Raw genomic sequence first — 18,017 nt, 5'->3', positions numbered from 1 at the left:
GCAAAGTAATTCAGTAGCTCAAGGACTTTCATTATTTGAGGCAAGAAATAGGATATTTTGCCACCAGGCGACGCTAGTGAGCATAAAATTTTTGTGTTTTGATGATACTGCAGGATCTTGACTTTTTAGACAGGCACCTTCAGCAAAGTTGTTCAGAAGCTCAGGAACTATCATTTTTTTTACAAAATCTCGAACTATAAGGATTACACAAAGAAATAATTTGAACTACTGAACAACTCTGCCGAAGACGCCATCTTTCTTAGTGATCAGGCTCCTTGAACTGATCAACTAGCTCTATTAATGATAAGTTACCGAGCAACTTTGCCGGAAACGCCATCTTTCTAAGTGGTCAGGATTCTGAGATCTGCGATACAAAAGTTTCATGTTCACTAGCGCCGCTTAAGCCTTTTAAGCTGGTTACGCCGAACCTGCTCAGCTCCTCGCTACCTGTGCCACGGAGCTCTTGATCATCAAGCTGCTGCAAATCCAGCGTCGGGTTGTGAAATCGCTCGAAATTTCTAAACTGACTCGCACTTCCAGAATTGGCCCTGCAGGAATCGGTGCCCTATCGCAATATTTGTACAAGATGGCTGAAGAAAATCAGCCAAAGCCGCTTGTTGAAGCGCCCATCGTCATCGCCACGGCAAACCTCATCAGGCGAGGAGGATTTCAACCAGTATGCCGTCAAAATGTAACCGCGTTATTCGAATTCAACAATTCAATCAACCATTACATTCTGATTTATAACTAAAGGAAGGTTGTATTATGACATGATGGCATGCATTATGACAATTGACTTAAATTCAAAAGTAGCAAATCACATGGCGTCGTTAACGTCATCCGGTCTTGTCTTGTACACAACCCCCACTGATTTTTTGAAGTATTTTACTTTGAAATCTGAAGCTATGAAAGAGCTTTCAAACCAAATAACAGATCCCCCTTAAAACCATAACGTTATTGAATACCCACAATCACAGCACCTATTATCAATCAACAAACATCCTATCATCTGCAAAGAGCTACCGCACTGTTGTTAGAGTCTGACCCAGAATTGATCAAAGTTGTGTCCATAGTAGTCCTACATTAATCCCGCGGTAATGTAACAGAAGTAACCCACATCAATTTTCTCAAACAACCGTCAAAAATATTGAAAGAAGTTGTGGATGGGAAGGGGATATGAATTCACATTTAACTGTTAATGAAATTTATACCAGAAGATAGATTAACGATCATCTTTTAGCCGTAATTTCTGAGAAATTTTGCATCAAATGCTGAAGAAAATATGTCAATCTTTCTCATATTTCATTATTTGTATATTTGTATTATTTATTTAAATGTCAATTATTCATAATTTTCCGAAATTGAATCAAGGTGTTGATTTAATTTCGAAAAATCATGAATAATTTCCATTTAAATAAATAATACAGAGTAATGCAAAGTAATTACTCTGGCCTAGCTGTTACGACCTTGAACTACAGAATATTTACAACTCTTGGGACTTAAAAAGCGTTGAAAGCATTAGAGTAAAGTGGGGCAAGAGTTTCTTTTTAAAGAATTCCAGCTCAATTCTAAATAAACCTTATAAATTTCATGGTAGTTCGAATGCTATTCAAGAAAGAGACTTTCACTCAAAATATCATTAAAATCGATTGAGATTTGGAAAAGTTATGGCTATTTGTTGTTTTTCGACGTGAATATTGTAATTTTTGGTCAAACTTCGTTGCATGGAACCAAATAATTTTTAATATTTTACGTAAGGTCGTTTCTAGGCTTGGAAACAATTTTTGGTGGGCAAAAGTTCGACCCATGTATAAAGCCACGGGAAAAATTGCAAACAGCCTAAAATCTGCCTCTCCATATTATCTTATAATTTAGCGGAATTTGCCTTACCGCGTGAAAAACGTTACCAAAATTTTACATTTTCACTTAGTTTTGCGAAATACTGCTAAGGACTGTTCATTTTATAAAGTGGACACTTTGCTTATGCTATATCTTTTTTATTTATTGATATAATCGTAATCGGTTATCTGTGCATCGTTTTAGTATTATTCTACAATGCTATGAAACATAAGATCTTAGAAAATTCTTTTGCTTGAAGAGTTAAAAAGTTTTTTCAAAAACTCCTCAGAAAAGCTGTTCGTCAAAGTCAAACATTATTTTTCGCAAAAAAAAATCCTATTTTTTATGAACAAATGTTTGTTTCTATCCTTCACTATTCTACGAAACTGCCCATAACTGCATATTTGTAATATTCGACAAAATTAGGCATTGAGTAAATGGGATACCGTAATTTCGGGTGAAACTGATCATTTTTCACGGTTCTTCTAGTCTGATTTCTATAATGTAAACAATGCCAAACAACTAAATGCAGGAAAACAAGTACGAAGGTGAGCTTCATCGACTTATGTACCGAAATTTACTAACAAATGTCATTTTACTGTTAACAAATACCTCTAAAATAAAAAATCAGAGGATCGCATTTCGGGGTGAAATTGATCACTTGTCAATGCCATTATTGTTAGTTTCCAAAACAACTCTATATGATAAATTTAAGCTCCCTGAATCCGAGTATGCTTGTAAAATTCTTAACAATGCAATATTTATATAAATAACGAATAGTTAAATTTCAAGAATTACGCGGAAAACGCCTAAATGTATGCAATTTCCCAAGGAATTCAATGATATCAAACAGAAATTCAATTACCGTTTTGACTCATATTCCGAACACTTAAGGCCAACACTGACTTCAAATGCATTTGATTTGCATAAGATGGCTGATATTTGTGAAAATTTTAATTTCTTCGCAAAGTCTAACTGTTGGCTGTTGGGTGTATCAATAATAATGTTGATTGAATTAGTTTTAGTATTGTTTTAACGTAAAAGTATGGAACAACATTTTGATTCAAATGCCGAACACTGTGTTTATTCTGTCTCATATTCCGAACACCTTGATTCAAATTCCGAACAGCGCGAATAAATCGTATTCAAATGATTAATTTTGCAAACAAATTTATCTGAGCTTGTTCTACTGGCCTCAAACTAGCGAATCATCACTACTCCCGCGTTATAAATTATATTGGAGACGTTAAAATTGAATTGCAATTGACTGCCATTTTCTTGTAATTTGATGACATATTTCAGTGAAACATTTCAACCAAATCGCCATACAAAAACGAGTGTTCGGAATATGAGTCTGTTCGGAATTTGAGACAAAACGGTATTTCAACACATGCAAAAATGGTCAAATCGGCAAAGAAAGCTCTCAGTTAATAACTGTGGAAATGCTAATAAGAACACTAAGTCGAGAAGCAGGCTTTGCCTCAGTAAGGACGTAACGCCAAGAAGAAGAATTCTACCATGTTATTCTCATGAAGGTCACCTTCTACAATAACGGAGTTATATTTTGATGTTGCTATGCCTCATGCAAACATATAATTTGTTGAAGTTTGTAGAATTTGCAAATTGACTAGATTGAATCTGATATTCATTGCATGTGCAGGCAAATAAGCAGCTTTAAAAGAAGTATTACCAAGGTGTGGTTCAACAAACAACAAAAAATTATAAATTTTTGATTTCGAATGACGAACAAATTTTTTGAGTTATAAGATGTAAGACGGTTTATCCAGACAATAATTTCAAACAGCATGACTATTTGAAAGATTCCAAAATTAGAAGGATCGATAACCAAAAAGTCAAAAAAAAATGTCATCTCAACTTGAATTGCTTCTGCCTTGATTGGGATTTGTACATTACCTTAAATATTTGTTTCATTAGTTCAGATGAGTTATCAAAATCGGTTGCAGATGGAGATTTCTCGTCCCTTACAACATTTTAATTATTGAATTTCTTCTGTCATGATTTTGGTGATTTAAGTGAATACACAGCGTAACAAAAATGACATTTCTGCGTGTCTCAAGGATCAAACTATGTGTCTCTAGTAGATTTGGAGTTGCTGAATCTGATGCCATTTTCAGAAATGTTCCAGCAAGTCACAATTTTAAGCAACAGGTCGCCAAAGTTGTATAAAACACTTATTTTATTGATGTTTACATGAAATTTAAAGTACAATTTATCTATTTTGTAATCTAATCCACGGAACATGCAAAAGAGAACTTAAACTTTCAATTCAGATATTGAAATTAAGTTTCATTGAAATTTCACCATTAAATTTCGATTAAACCGATTTTTTCAACATGTTTGCAGTCTCTATAGGAAATTCTTCGTTACTCTTATATGGCAAAATACAATAATATTCTAAAACATCAAAAAATAACTTTTACGCATCGTAAGTATAACAAACTTCGATGAAAAGTATTGCAATACACATATACTTTGAATTCTGTGGCAAATTAAGCAAATAAATTGCCGTACAAGCTGGCAAACTTGCATGCAAGTTGGCTGAAACAGTCAATTTTTGCATTTTCAACAGTCGATATCTCAAAAACTAGACGTGCTATGATATTTCTGTACATAGCGGTATTTTGGTGCTAGAGACAAAAACGTGTTCCGCAGTGATAAGGTATTTTTGACAAATCCATATAACTATTTCGACAATTTCCAGACCAAACTTCAGAGGGCTTTTTGTCAAGATCCATGATGATTCTGCTCGTAAATCTTCGCAAGTTTTCAGAAAAATCCTTGCTGCATTCTCGAGGCGGTCCTTCATTTTTGTTATTGGCTATAACATGCCAGATTATATAGTGTCAATTTTGTCTGCTTTCGAGCAAAATGCTTTGTAATATCGTTTGTGCCCGACAACATAACAAAGTTCATCTTATTCATAATCATAACGGATGTCTGTAGTACGCATGAACCTACTTTTAAAATCATATACTAATGGGATTAATCAAAATGTGTCATCTGAGTTTCAGAGCGCTCATCGTACAAAATGTTTAAACAATATTTTCGCTTAACAGCAACAGCACCATCCCATACAACAGATATGCATATGTCTTTTTCCGGAAAATGTTCTACGCTAGGGGGCCCGTTCTATTTGCCATGAGCTGATATAATAAAATCGCATATCCCTCTGCACACTGTACAGCTTATCCTGCATACGCGATACAATTCCTACAGTTCTAAAAAATGCCATTTATTTCTGCACAAAACCCACTTCATAATCCCCATCCGGAAACTGACTGACAAACTTTTCCGCCCGAAGCGTAGCGAAAATTAGCCACAAGGGATCATCGTTTCGGATCCACCACCACCGACCGAGCAAACAGCAGCGGACAATACATCGTACCGTTATAGAAAATTTTAAATTTACAATACACCGAGCGAACAAGCCAGTACCTAGTGTGTCACACATTCTACCCGAGCAGAAAAGCATGGCAAATGAATACCATATCACGGTATTGAAATTCAATACCCTTATGCTCTTCGTAAGGAGGTTATAAGAAAAAAATACCAAAAATCAATACCAATAATTTCTATAATTAATATATGCATCACTGATGTGTTATTTTAAATATTATGAAAAAAAAAAAACAAAACGTTGTTAACCGTTTCCAAGAACTTAATAAGTTATTGAGTAGGTATTGAATTATGGATCAATAGCATACAATGTAATTGCAATAATATTCAACATCAAACCATGTTTATTTGGAAATTTTATATGAAGAGTGTCGGTCACCCAAAGAACATCGAAATATCTTCGAAACAAGATGACCAATGTTCAATATCGACACAGAATCGAAAACTAGAAGAGCTTTTTAAGAATTTGTGTGAACGACGCAAGAAACCAAACCAAGAAACAAAAAAGTTATCGCGATTTCAATATTTTTTGTGATTAAAAAATAAAGCTGCCGATGGAAAAGTTATTATGGTATATACCAGGTCTTCATACTTTTCCAAATGGGAACAAAAATCAAATGAAGCAAATAAAAAATAAGTCAACGTGTCTCTCAATTTTGTATATGATTGATAAAGAATTGCCATTTTCTTCTGATCGGGTACCCTCCCCTTCCTTCCGGCGTTATTTACTAAGCTTCACGTTCTGCGTCGCTTGAACTGTTTTTTTTTGTACTCATTTTTCACATCACGGTCATTTCTATTGCACACTCGGTGCAGATGTGTTTCATGCATTAGTACGAGTCCCGTCGCTATAGCTCTTGGTTGGAAATTTCTCGCATTCTTCCCATCGCATCTCGTCTCATTTTCGGGGGAACATGATGAAATATAGAAATACAGAACGGTGGCTCCTTTGTGTTAGTGATGCTCCACGCACATTTCTGATGCAAATTTGAAGTGCATCGCTGTAAGCAGTTTGAGCCTAGTGTAACTTAAAATAAAATTTACTGGTAGTGATTGCATTCACCATCCGGTTAAGTATTGAATCTGTCTTTCATTCTGATTTGCATTGAATTTGAAGCCAAACCACGATTATTTTAGGAAACAACTACCAATTACAACAGTTTTCATTTAAACGGCAGTGATGATTATTAATGCGAATGCGAAATGACAATTTTGGCAAAGAAAGCTCTCAGTTAATAACTTTGGAAGTGCTCATAAGAACACTAAGCTGAAAAGCATGCTCTATCCCAGTGAGGACATTAGTGCCAAGAAGAAGAAGCAACCGGAATCATTCAGATAGACCCGAAGAGGTAGATAGCTAGCCTGCATAAGCTGATAGTCAGAATCTGGGATATAGAACGATTCCCGGAAAAGTTCAAGCAAGGTCTTGACCTTAAAGAAGGCGACAAACTGGAGTATGAATCCTTTCTGCCAGATTATATTCCGTTACTATCACCTGTAGCAATCAATTCCGTGGGAAGATTGTCAAGCGGGTTCCTTTGATTGCCGCTCGAAAACGGACCAGATCTTTTCCGGGTGGCAAATCCTCTACAGATGCCGAGAGCACCACGTCCCAAGAGGGGAATCTGAAATCAGGCCACTGATTAGGTAACTCAGGGAGTCTGAGGATGCTGAACCACCGACGTCCCACTTAAACCAGCCCAGGCATTGTAGTTGAGAAATTCTCGCTGAATTGCTCAAGTGGTGTATAAAATGCACAGACATTATCCTTGCCTCAAACCCTTTTGCCCTCGGAACCATCTTACGGTATTTCTTCGGTGAGGGCCAGCGCATATAGCACTTAAGGCTAAGTAGCCCGTCATTCGTTTAGGCAACAATGATTACTTTTCAGCTTGTATTTCAAAGTGATAAAACTCAGTCTTGATAGTTTATATTGACTTGAAAAAGTATCACTGTACACTCTAACATTCTTGCTAGGTATGCTGATACTTGTTCAGTTGTGTCTATGCAAAACCGATTGATTTTCTTCGATTCAAAATCTGGAGATGAATAAGCAACAATCATCAACGACGCGTACAAATTTCAATGACGGCCTGTTTTGCCTTAATACATGTAGCAGAAGTAGCCTAGGCAAATCACGTCCTATGGCCGATTTAAAAAATATTACAGGCGACCAGCCTCAGCGGAATTAATCCTCTGAGGCCGGCTCTTGGTCGACGTGCTATAGGCGCTACAATTCCTGCATAATGTGAGTGACAGCCGAAATCGGAAAGCACTCGGCCTCCGCACATATTCCTTGGATTATATTGTCTGAAGGAGTGTCCCTTCCACATATAACGAGCATGCGACCTCTCACAACATTGAAACGAGGGCAATCGAACACGATATGCTCTACTGTTTCCTCCACACCAACACAATTGGGGTACGCGGGAGAATCTGAGTGCCCGAACCTATGCAGGTACTGCCTGTAGCAACCATGTCCTGGCAGAAACTGCGTCATTTGAAGTTCACTTCACTATGTTTTCTTTTATACCAATATCATGTTTATATCAATCACATTTGGTACTAGCCGATGGGTCCATCTAACTTTAGTGGAGTTATCCCATTCCTGCTGCCAACCTCTGAGCGTTGTCTCTTTACACGCTATGTGGACTCCTCTGGTACCTCTTTGGTTGAAGCATTGAACATCTTCCGTGATGATGAGCACGATGAGCGTCATCCTGGCTATGATGCACAAGACCTCTTGAGAAACCGTTATGTATGCGCTTGTTACTCTTAAGAACATGATCATTTACGTGTTTTCCAACCACTTTAGGTTTCTGCTCGTTCTAAGCGCTTTTGACCAGATTGGCCTGCTCGGAGTTTGCTTTTGCTGGCATTTACAGCAGGGCTGTTAGATATCATCCTCGAAAAGGTCACTTTAGCCATAGCCATAGACCACTATGGCTAGCGAAGCTGAGCTTACCCCAAGATGCCTAAGAGATCACTTGGACTCTATGGTGCTGTCACCTACTGAGATATGCGCCCGTTGTTCGGACTTGTGGTTGTTGACCACCACCACCTCAGTCTTGTGATGGGCCAGTCCCAGTTTCCTAGATTTCATCAATTTCTCAACTATGGAGATAGAGTGCGCTGTTCTCCATCGATTCGTCATAGACCGATGATGTCGTCAGCGAAGCCACCCGTCGGAAGGGGCGGCCGGGCCTCAGTACGTCATCGCATACCATAACATCGGGCGCAGGTTTGAAGCTTGAGGTACTCCCGCGGTAGTTCAAACGCTTTTCTGTCCCTCCTTTGTATCATACAGTAGAATTCTACCATCAAAATAGCTTTCTAGAATCTTACACAACTGCACCAGTACCTTGAGGCGATGAAGTGTGTGGGATATCGCTTCCCAACTTGCGCTGTTGGACGCATTCTTCACATCCAGAGTGACAACTGCGTAGTAACGGATGCCGCTCCTTTTATGCTCAATAGCCTGGGACACGGTTATATGAAAAATTTAGATTCCCACTCCAGTCAACTTTTTGGATTGCATTTAGGTCCCAGAACAACTGTGCAAAATTTCAGCTCGATCGGTGAAACTATATTTTAGCGCCAGCCGTTCAAAGTTTTTATGGGATTTACTATGGGAAAACTTACTTTTGCAAAGAAAAATCGCCAGAGGTCGCCCATTGTTCTCTATAAAAATTCTGTTCAAGAATCTCGATAGGTATTTTTACGATGAACAACATTGCTGAAGACCGCAAAGCAATCCGAAGCTTGTGAAAAAAGTTATTAAACATAGACTTTTTAAAAATTTTGCCTGATTTTGTTATTATTGTTATTCCTTTACGTGTCAATCAATGTTGCCTTGCCAATAGGTTTTAATTGAATAACTTTTTTCACAAGTGTTGGATTGTTTCACGGTCTTCGGTCAATGAGCGACCTCTGGCGATTTTTGTTTGCAAAAGTAAGTTTTCCCATAGTAAATCCCATACAAATTTTGAAGGGCTGGCGCTAAAATATAGTTTCACCGATCGAGCTGAAATTTTGCACAGTTGTTCTGGGACCTAAATGCAATCCAAAAAGTGGACTGGAGCGAGAATCTAAATTTTGTCCCACACTAATGCTCAATTGCCACCTCAGATGTCTGAACAACCGACTGGATAGCGTCCAGAGTAGATTTACCTTTCCTGAATCCAAACTATTGATTGTTGGACAGGCCGTCCGCAACTTGCTCTGCATGTATTGGCCTCTGACATTTTTCTCCCCGAAACTACTTTACGGTATTGCTTCGGAGAGGAGTCAGCCGACGGTTCCTCAAATATCGACCCATGAAGGTCTCACCGTTTTTTTTTCTTGGCATGACGTCCTCACTGGGACAGATCCTGCTTCTCAGCTTAGTGTTCTTATGATCACTTTCACAGTTATTAACTGAGAGCTTTCTTTGCCAAAGTTTCCATTTTCGCATTCGTATATCGTGGGACAGGTACGATGACTCTCTATGCCAAGGGATGTCACGGAAATTTCCATTACGAAAAGATCCTGGACCGACCGGGAATCGAACCCAGACACTTTCAGCGTGGATTTGCTTTGTAGCTGCGGACTCTAACCGCTCGGCTAAGGAAAGCCCCCAATACAAGGTTTCACCGCACTTGAGAGATTAATAGTCATCAGCGTATTGTGCTAAGAAGTGAAAACTAGATTATTGCAGTCCGGAATGTTGCCCATTTGCGGAAGCATAAGCATGTGAATGCATTATAAAAGGATTCTGGAAATTCTGCTGTAACATATACCCCGCATGAATATGACTGCCGGGTGAATCACTGTGCCTAAGTATCAACCAAATCCAACATATGAGAACTGCTCTCTACCTCTGTACGGAAAAGTTATAAATTGTCCTTTATGCACCATCGGGAGTCGATTCAATGGTACCACACTCTGTTCGTGGGAATGCCTCAATCCGCGTTTTTTTGCTTTGTTTTCATTTTTCACGCTGCAAACTGGAGATAACGTATACCACTGAGACCCATATTTTGAATAAAAGCTCTACCACGCGAAGCGGGGAGGCGTATAAATAAATAAAAATTAAATGAATAATGTGATTTTATATTGTTTTGCTCTGTGACGTAACCGTTTCCATTCGTACATAAGGTCACCTATGACGTCCTCTCGAATCCAGGTGAAGCTGAAAGCGCAAACTGGGCTACCTGACCGCACCGCGGCCGAAGCTGGTTTATTTATTCCGCACGCAACAATGTGTTCCGCTGTGAAATTTATCACCGGTATATATCGGTAGTGTTCGCACAGAAGAAAACTTTGCCCAGGCAACGTTAGTAAGCACATTTCCCGTATCTAGATTTAAAGAGATCAAAATTTTTCGAAATGACCAATACATTTATAGCAAAAATTCGAACAGTTTGCTAAAGGCTGTCTAAAAAGTTTAAAACAAAAACTACTTCTTATTTTGTCAAAATAAATCAAGATTTTTTTCTTGACAAATTTGATTGGCTAAATCAACGTTCAAGGCACTTTTGAAGAAGGGCACATAATGTGTATTGTGAGGGAAGATATCAATAAATTTGTATGTTCAAATTGCCGGTGCAACCATAAGTCAAATTTTTGGTATTGGTAACTGATAGATTTCATTTACCGAGTACTCTTCAAGATTTATCTCATGCAGTTAAAGCTCTATTGGTGTTTACTAGGTATAATAGAAACCCTTCTTCAATTGATTCGGTCCTCATTTAATGTAGCCAGCTTTGAAACCAATTAGTTACTCACGCTGACTGTAATTTTAAGTATGTCCTGGTTACATTTCCGATTACCCATGAAATTTTCAATACTATCAGTTTCTAATAAAGAGCTTTTAGTTAATGTAGTAATATTATAAGTTGAGTATTGAAAGCGTTACAAGTAATCTTCCATTTGTTTCAAGTACAGTTAACTCTTCCTTACTCGATATTGAAGGGACCATCGAGTTAGGGAGGTATCGAGCTTCAGAACACATGTTTTTAAATTTTTGTACTGTTTCTCTACTTTATTTTATTTCACAAAATACATGCAACGTACATTTACCTTCAAACTTTTCTAACAGTCAGCAAAAAAATAAAATTTTGTCAGCCTAAAATAAGTTGCAAATCTTTATTTTACTATTAACATAATCACAACATTCAAATTTAACAAAATTATTAACATTTGGAGGATGTTCAAAACCTTTCATGAAAATATCGAGTTAGAGAGGTGAACTTGCATGGGAAATTGAAACAGATAGCATCGATTCAGGGAACATCGAGTTAGAGAGGTATCGACTTACAGAGAAATCAAAGTATGCTAGATTGAAGGGACTGAGCATTCCATCGACTTAGGGGGAATATAGAGTAAGGGCGAAATGGCTGTATGAAGAAAATCAATCCATTTTTTTTTTGCAAACTACTACAAATGACCCGTAGGCTTCGTCCAAAGATTTTTGATACCACTTAGGTAACTCAGGTAAGTCAGATGTTAAAATATTCTATAATATGGGTCCCAAAATGCTACTTTGAGGAACACCAGATCTTACAGACTATTTAAGGTGAAGGTGCATCGAAGCCAAACCACGAATTTTTCTAGAGCACAAATCTAGAGAACCACACAACCATTTGTGCTGAAAATTTAATACATTGTTCGTTCGCTGGTGATGTCCAATCCATCAAATTTTCAACGCGAACGATTGTCAGGTTTCCTATATATGTGATCTGGAAAATTCGGGGTTTGCCTTCGCTAAGCTTAGCTTAGTTTAGACTGACTACACATATCAATGGTTGCTATTCCGTGATTGACCGAAGTCAGTGAAAATACACAAAGAATCAACTAGAAGTTAGGCTGGGATTGGCCATAATCTTCTTCAGTGTACATAATTCAGTGCCTCTATTCATACAGGGTCAATAACGGCCACGTCCTTGCAGTCAGGTGGGATTGGGGGAAGGAATGTTAGTTTGTAACCTTTGCTATTTGGAGACCGTGTTTGCCTCTGCATCTCCACAAAGGTTACTGGGAGAGATGTTTGTTAATGGGGAGGATCGTTGGGTCACATGATTCACTTTGATAAAGCGATTAGACCACGATAAATATTTTTTGTGAGATATAAACATGCTTATATGTAAATATAATATTTTCATTTGATATGAACAATTTCTATGTAGAGGAAAAATATGCCGACACTTGAGGTGACGAACCATTCAAAGTTTGATGAACAAATACCTAAATGTAACATTCCTAACACTCTTATTTTTATGCCGACACTTACAGTGTCGAACTATTTAAAGTTTTTTAATTTCAAAAATAAAGATTAAAAGAAAAGGGTGTTTTGAAAAAAAATGTTAAAGGTAAATAATTCATGAATCAAAGTTTATGTCGACAATCACAGTGATGAACCATTCATAATTTGTTGAAAAATCATATTTACGTCCCAACGTTGTAACGATTAAAAGTGCAGTCATACATATTTTATAGATTAGAAATAGTAGCATGAAACGAGCTCACCAATTGATCCGTTATCCGTGACTGAGCCGCAACAATCCACTTTCAGCTTCATTAGTTTGCTCGGCTATATAAAAGCACTCAGAGAAAATAGGCGCGCGACCCGAGAAGGAAAACAACTGACGATTTATCGGGCTTTCTTGACGCACTGCCCAGGAGCAAGCGTCAATGTCGAAGGATCAAAAAGAACTAATCGAACACGGCACTTTTTCACTTTACTCGTCCGACGTGCGACATGTTTGATCTTGCCCTCATCGCTCGCTCCCGCTGGAGCAAGCGTCAAGGTCGAAGGGTCAAACACCACTAACGGACCGCGCACTTTTTCACTTCTCTGGAAAATTCGGGGTTTGTCTTCGATGCATTTTCTTCTGTCTATAAGAGTAATATCAGTAGATTTGCCTTCAGATTTGTTTGAATGAATCAAATTGGTTAACAAACGTTCAGTTTTGTCGTCGTATGTTGAAAAAATGTGCTTCTTTTCTTCAAGATGTTTGAGAAGAAGTTCGCGATATTAATGGGTTTCCGGCAGAGCGCGACAGTCTTCTTCCTTTACGATTTGGAGGGAAACCTTGATTCTTCTAATGGAGTTCAAGAACTCCTGCATAAATCCCTCAAATTCGGAACAACTGCACCCGTTATTTCCACCCATTATGAATCAAAAAGCCTGGGCTAGAGGCTGCTTCGATTTGGTGTTCGTAAAATGTGTCTATAGTATCGAACTGTTTGCTCATTTCGATGCAATTATCAACATTAGCCATTTAATCCTTGAAAGAAAGCGCGCATTCCGGAGAAACGTCCTTTCTTCCATGTTTGCCACGTTAAGTAAATAAAATAGAGCTGAAAAGTGCTGTTTTTCAGTATTGAGAAGTTCTGTTTTATTGCTTTAGGTAGTTTCAAAAACTTCCGGCAGCAGAAAGAATTTGTGTATGCACTGAACGAGCGTGAGATTTACACAAATTATTGGAGATGGAGACTGACTATATAATAAAGTAAACGAATTAGAAAAAAAAAATCATAAAACATGCAACGCCTATGTACAAGAAACCCTCAAAGATAAGTGCATCCTACATTAGAAAAGGCTTTACGTTTTTCATTGCAGTCAAGTGAACTCCTACCTTGTGCAGTTCACCTCTTGTCCATTAGCCAATGAACTCGTTCTCGTTCAGGTTAATTCAACGTCCCGACATTCAAGGTATCAAGTTTGCAATCACTGCTTCTCTGATGCAGCCAGGTCAGTGTCCGAAAGTATCGTCCGTTTTTTTTTTTTCTATATTTTCTTCTTTGTTCGAGGTAGTTAACCGTGGCGGGCAAAACAAGTTTAATCCTTTTCAGAGGGATGTTGCCCTCAGTAAAGTTGATCGAAGTTACAACAAATTGAGTAAGATTTGCACAAAATCTGGCACTTCTGGACCAACACATCACGATTGTAATTTAAACACATGCTGAAAAAACCTGCTCCAGAGATGATTGCTTTTCTATATTGCAAAGTATATATGAAAAGAGCTTCGCAATACTAATCATCTTCGTCCGTTATAAAATTTGAGAAAGTCAAGGAGATATTAGCACAACAACGATTTTTTTAGGATGCGTAAAAATTGATCCAGAAGAGCTGGCAGGGTAAAACGCGTCATCTTCAAGACAGATCTTCTTCTTCTTGGCATTACGTTCTCACTGGGCCACTGTTTCACTGGGTTTTTATGAGCATTTCCACAGTTCTTAACTGAGAGCTTTTCTTTGCCAAAGTTGTGATTATCTGACTCGTATATCGTGTGACAGGTACGATGATACTCTATGCCCAGGGTAGTCAAGGAAATTTCCATTGCGACAAGATTCTGGACTGACCGGGATTCGAGCCGAGACACCTTCAGCATGGCTCTGCGTTGTAGCCGCGGACTCTAACCACTCGGCTAAGGAAGGCCGATAGAAAATATTTTTGTCAGGTTTGATCTTTTCCTACATTATCTCTATCAATTTTAACGCCTCTTGAAACTGTTGTTATTATTATTAACAATGCATAAACAGTATCAGTCCTACTCGGTTTTCTTAGCAGTAACAACGACACTTCACGGTCACATGTAAATTATGTAAATTATTTCTTGTCATCAATCTCATTTAACCAGCAGCTCAGTCGTCATCCAATAATAATCCTCTATAGTAATTCGACTTGCCTAACAATCTTGTTCTCTTATTTTCCTTCGCAGTTCCACCCGAACGAGTCGTCATACAGGACCAACTGGGCATCGATCGGACAACGGTGGCTGGCCCCTATAGTGAAGGTGATATTGTAACGCTGCGATGCGACGTCTATGGAGGCCGTCCAGTTCCGACGGTTAGTTGGTTTCGCGACGGTAATCCACTGGTGGCCGAATCCAAGAACATGCCATTGAACAAGCACCTCCGGAGCGAGATTGTATTGGGACCACTGAGCCGGCAGGACCTACACTCAAAGCTAGTGTGCAAAGCTAGCAACCACGAACGGGCAAACGCGGTGGAGCAGTCCGTCCAGATCGATATGAACTGTGAGTTGGGCCATATGGTTCATGCTAGTCGGAGCTGTTCCATGTCAAAACGAAGGTCGCCGTTTTGCGCAAAAGATATGGAAAGAAAGTTTTCAAGTTCGATTTTTTATTTCAAACAAATTATACCTAAGTAACCAAATAGCAATTCATTTCACTGTGCATGCTAATACAGTACTATTTTACAACTGACATGCCGTATGTTCGCAGTATAACAACCCTTTGAAAAAAAAAAAAGACTTAAAGACACATTGAGGTATATCTGATTTAAAAGCATTTACATTGAATCATTATCAATGATACCTTAGCGTTATTAAGCTTTTACAGTGTGTAATTTCCAAATTCCGGGTTAATATTGGGAATTCACAGCATGAGTTTTTTTAAACAAATAAAAATGTGTAGCCTTTTCATGATTTTCAATCTCTCTATTGCTTCATATTACAAACACTTTGATTCAAAATCCGGACAGCTCATGAAAAGCAAAATTAGAATAATCAAATTATTAATTAAACACACTTATCAATTGAACATGCGTCAAAACATGTTGAGCATTCAGGTAAATGATCATGCATTTCTTACAAAAACGTTTATTAGAAGATGCTACAAATTTTTAACCACTGAGAAAATTTGAAATATTTCAAGTAGAGTGTCCAAAAGAGTGATGCAAATTTTAAAATTTGGGTTTTCCTATGCTAAAACGACTTTTATTATGGTAAATAGCATTCTCCCAAAGTTTGAATTGATTCGAAGAAATTTGATTGTGCACACGCCATTTGAAGTTTATATGGAGATTAATAAGGAAAACACCAACTTTTTGTGCTCAGCCCTTTATCTCTTCATCATAATATTTTATGAAAAGGTGAACAAAAGCTTCTCATGTGAATTCCTTTCAGGTACAACCTTTGATTGGACTTCAGGATAAATTGTTATTCATCATTATAAAGTGGGCTTGCATGCAGCATGCTTCACCACTGCTCGGCAGGCAACAGTGGTGCTACACTTTTTTTTATTGTCCTTATTGAACCTTAAACGATAGACCATTTTTCCCTTGAAAAAGGCCACAAGAAATGGCCGAAACGTCGGGCAAAATAAATGAAAACGTTCGCTGATTAAGACTGAGATAGCCGACAATCAAGAACTTACGTTTTCAACTTCCAGTCACAACCCCCAATAAATCCAATCATGGTTGCATAAAGGTGTATTGGGATTGTGAGATCATAACGGACATCCTCATAAGTGTCAACCGTCCTGACATTGTAGTATACGACAAAAGGATGAAACGAGTTACACTCATCGCAGTACCGCTGGACCACAAAGTTCAACGATCAACTCTCTAAAAAGATAAGGTAAAAAGGTGTAATACGCCCCCCCTTAAGGAAAAACTGCTTTATTGCAGTAGCAAAAGCATCACTCCTAAAGTTTTTTATGTCAATGTGTTGCTTATTTAGTTGGTCAGCTCTGCATGCAACCTTCTCTTTCCAGGTTGCTTCTAATAGGTGTACTAGCTGTTTTTTTGTAAACCGTCCCAATGTTTACGTTTCAAAATAACCCGGGCAATATGCCCCTCCCATAGAAAAAAGGTCCACAGCGTTGTAGAAATGTTTCCAAGGAGAATTCCACCACTTACTAAGCTTAAAGGGGTCCATTAGCAGTCGTCTTCCGGTAAAAGTTTTTGTAATAGGTACAATAGTAAAGAAGGGGCTTCATTAACGGCAAGGCTTGCTTATCGGACGCATAGTTTTATGCCAAAAACCTGATTTTCGATATTTCTAGAATTTCTATTGATTGTTTATACTTCTCAAAGAACATATATGCGCAACATCATTTATTCGCGAATAGTTAAGAAATGTAATCATATTTACGTGTAAAAGAAGCCTCAATCCCGTGAAACTTCAGAGGGGCGTATTGCCCCGGTGGGGCGTATTACACCAAGTTACCCTACCAAAGTACCACGACTTGTCGGAGGAGTTGAAGCAGATGCAGCACTTAGAGGAAACTGACCGAAATCTCGCCTAAGGTTCCTAGACGAGCTGGAATTGAAAAAGGACCTACACAGTAACTAGATGATTGTTAAATTCTGATGATATGGAATATTGATGTCTTCGGCAATGTTGGTCATTCGTTTAAAGGTGACATGACATGTTTTCTGAGTTCAACAATCCACACATAGGAGATGGAGGCGCTAGTGAGCTACAAATATCTCACAATGTTTTCGGCAAGGTTATTTATTAGGTGTGGGACATATATGCTTGGTATTCTACAAGTAGGAGGTTTTCGGTAAAGTTGTACGATAGATCAACAGTAACATTTTAAACATTTTGCCGCTAAGAGGCACTAGAGAGCATCAAATTTTTTCAACTTATATCTCACGATGAAAATAGCTTTTGAGCCAATGGTTTCGGCAAAACTGTTTTTTAGGCTCAGGACTATGTATTTTAAGGTTCTACCCCATTACCCCGAATGCCATCTCCCCGATTGCCGCTACCACGAATATATCATTATCGCGAATTCCATCACCCCGTTTCCCTGAATGTACAATTGATTTTGGATTTCGGAGTAATGTCATTCGGGGTAATGGGTTATTCGGAGATATGGAAATCCGGGTAATGGGGTAGAATTGTATTATAACGTTAAGACAAAAGAGTAGTATAGTACAACTAACGCGACGACATGTGCATGGGTTATTTGTAGGAAAAGCCCTTTCGCGGAAAATAGATAAAATCTCGAATGGACTCGAGATTA

The 18,017-nt window shown here is 38.2% G+C and overlaps 1 protein-coding gene across 2 annotated transcripts in view; it reads left to right on the top strand.

Annotated features, from left to right (window-relative positions):
* LOC5574581 (protein turtle) overlaps nucleotides 1-18,017 on the top strand; it is a 756,452-nt gene that overhangs the window by 639,849 nt on the left and 98,586 nt on the right. For both annotated transcript variants that reach the window (XM_021853722.1, XM_021853716.1), the window contains exon 5: nucleotides 14,961-15,278. In XM_021853722.1, the coding sequence (XP_021709414.1) occupies nucleotides 14,961-15,278 (318 nt within the window). The remainder of the gene's footprint in view (nucleotides 1-14,960; nucleotides 15,279-18,017) is intronic.

This window comes from Aedes aegypti, chromosome 1 (genome assembly GCF_002204515.2).
Source record: "Aedes aegypti strain LVP_AGWG chromosome 1, AaegL5.0 Primary Assembly, whole genome shotgun sequence".
NCBI classification, from domain to species: Eukaryota; Metazoa; Arthropoda; class Insecta; order Diptera; family Culicidae; genus Aedes; species Aedes aegypti.
This window is presented reverse-complemented; position numbering and strand designations above follow the sequence as displayed.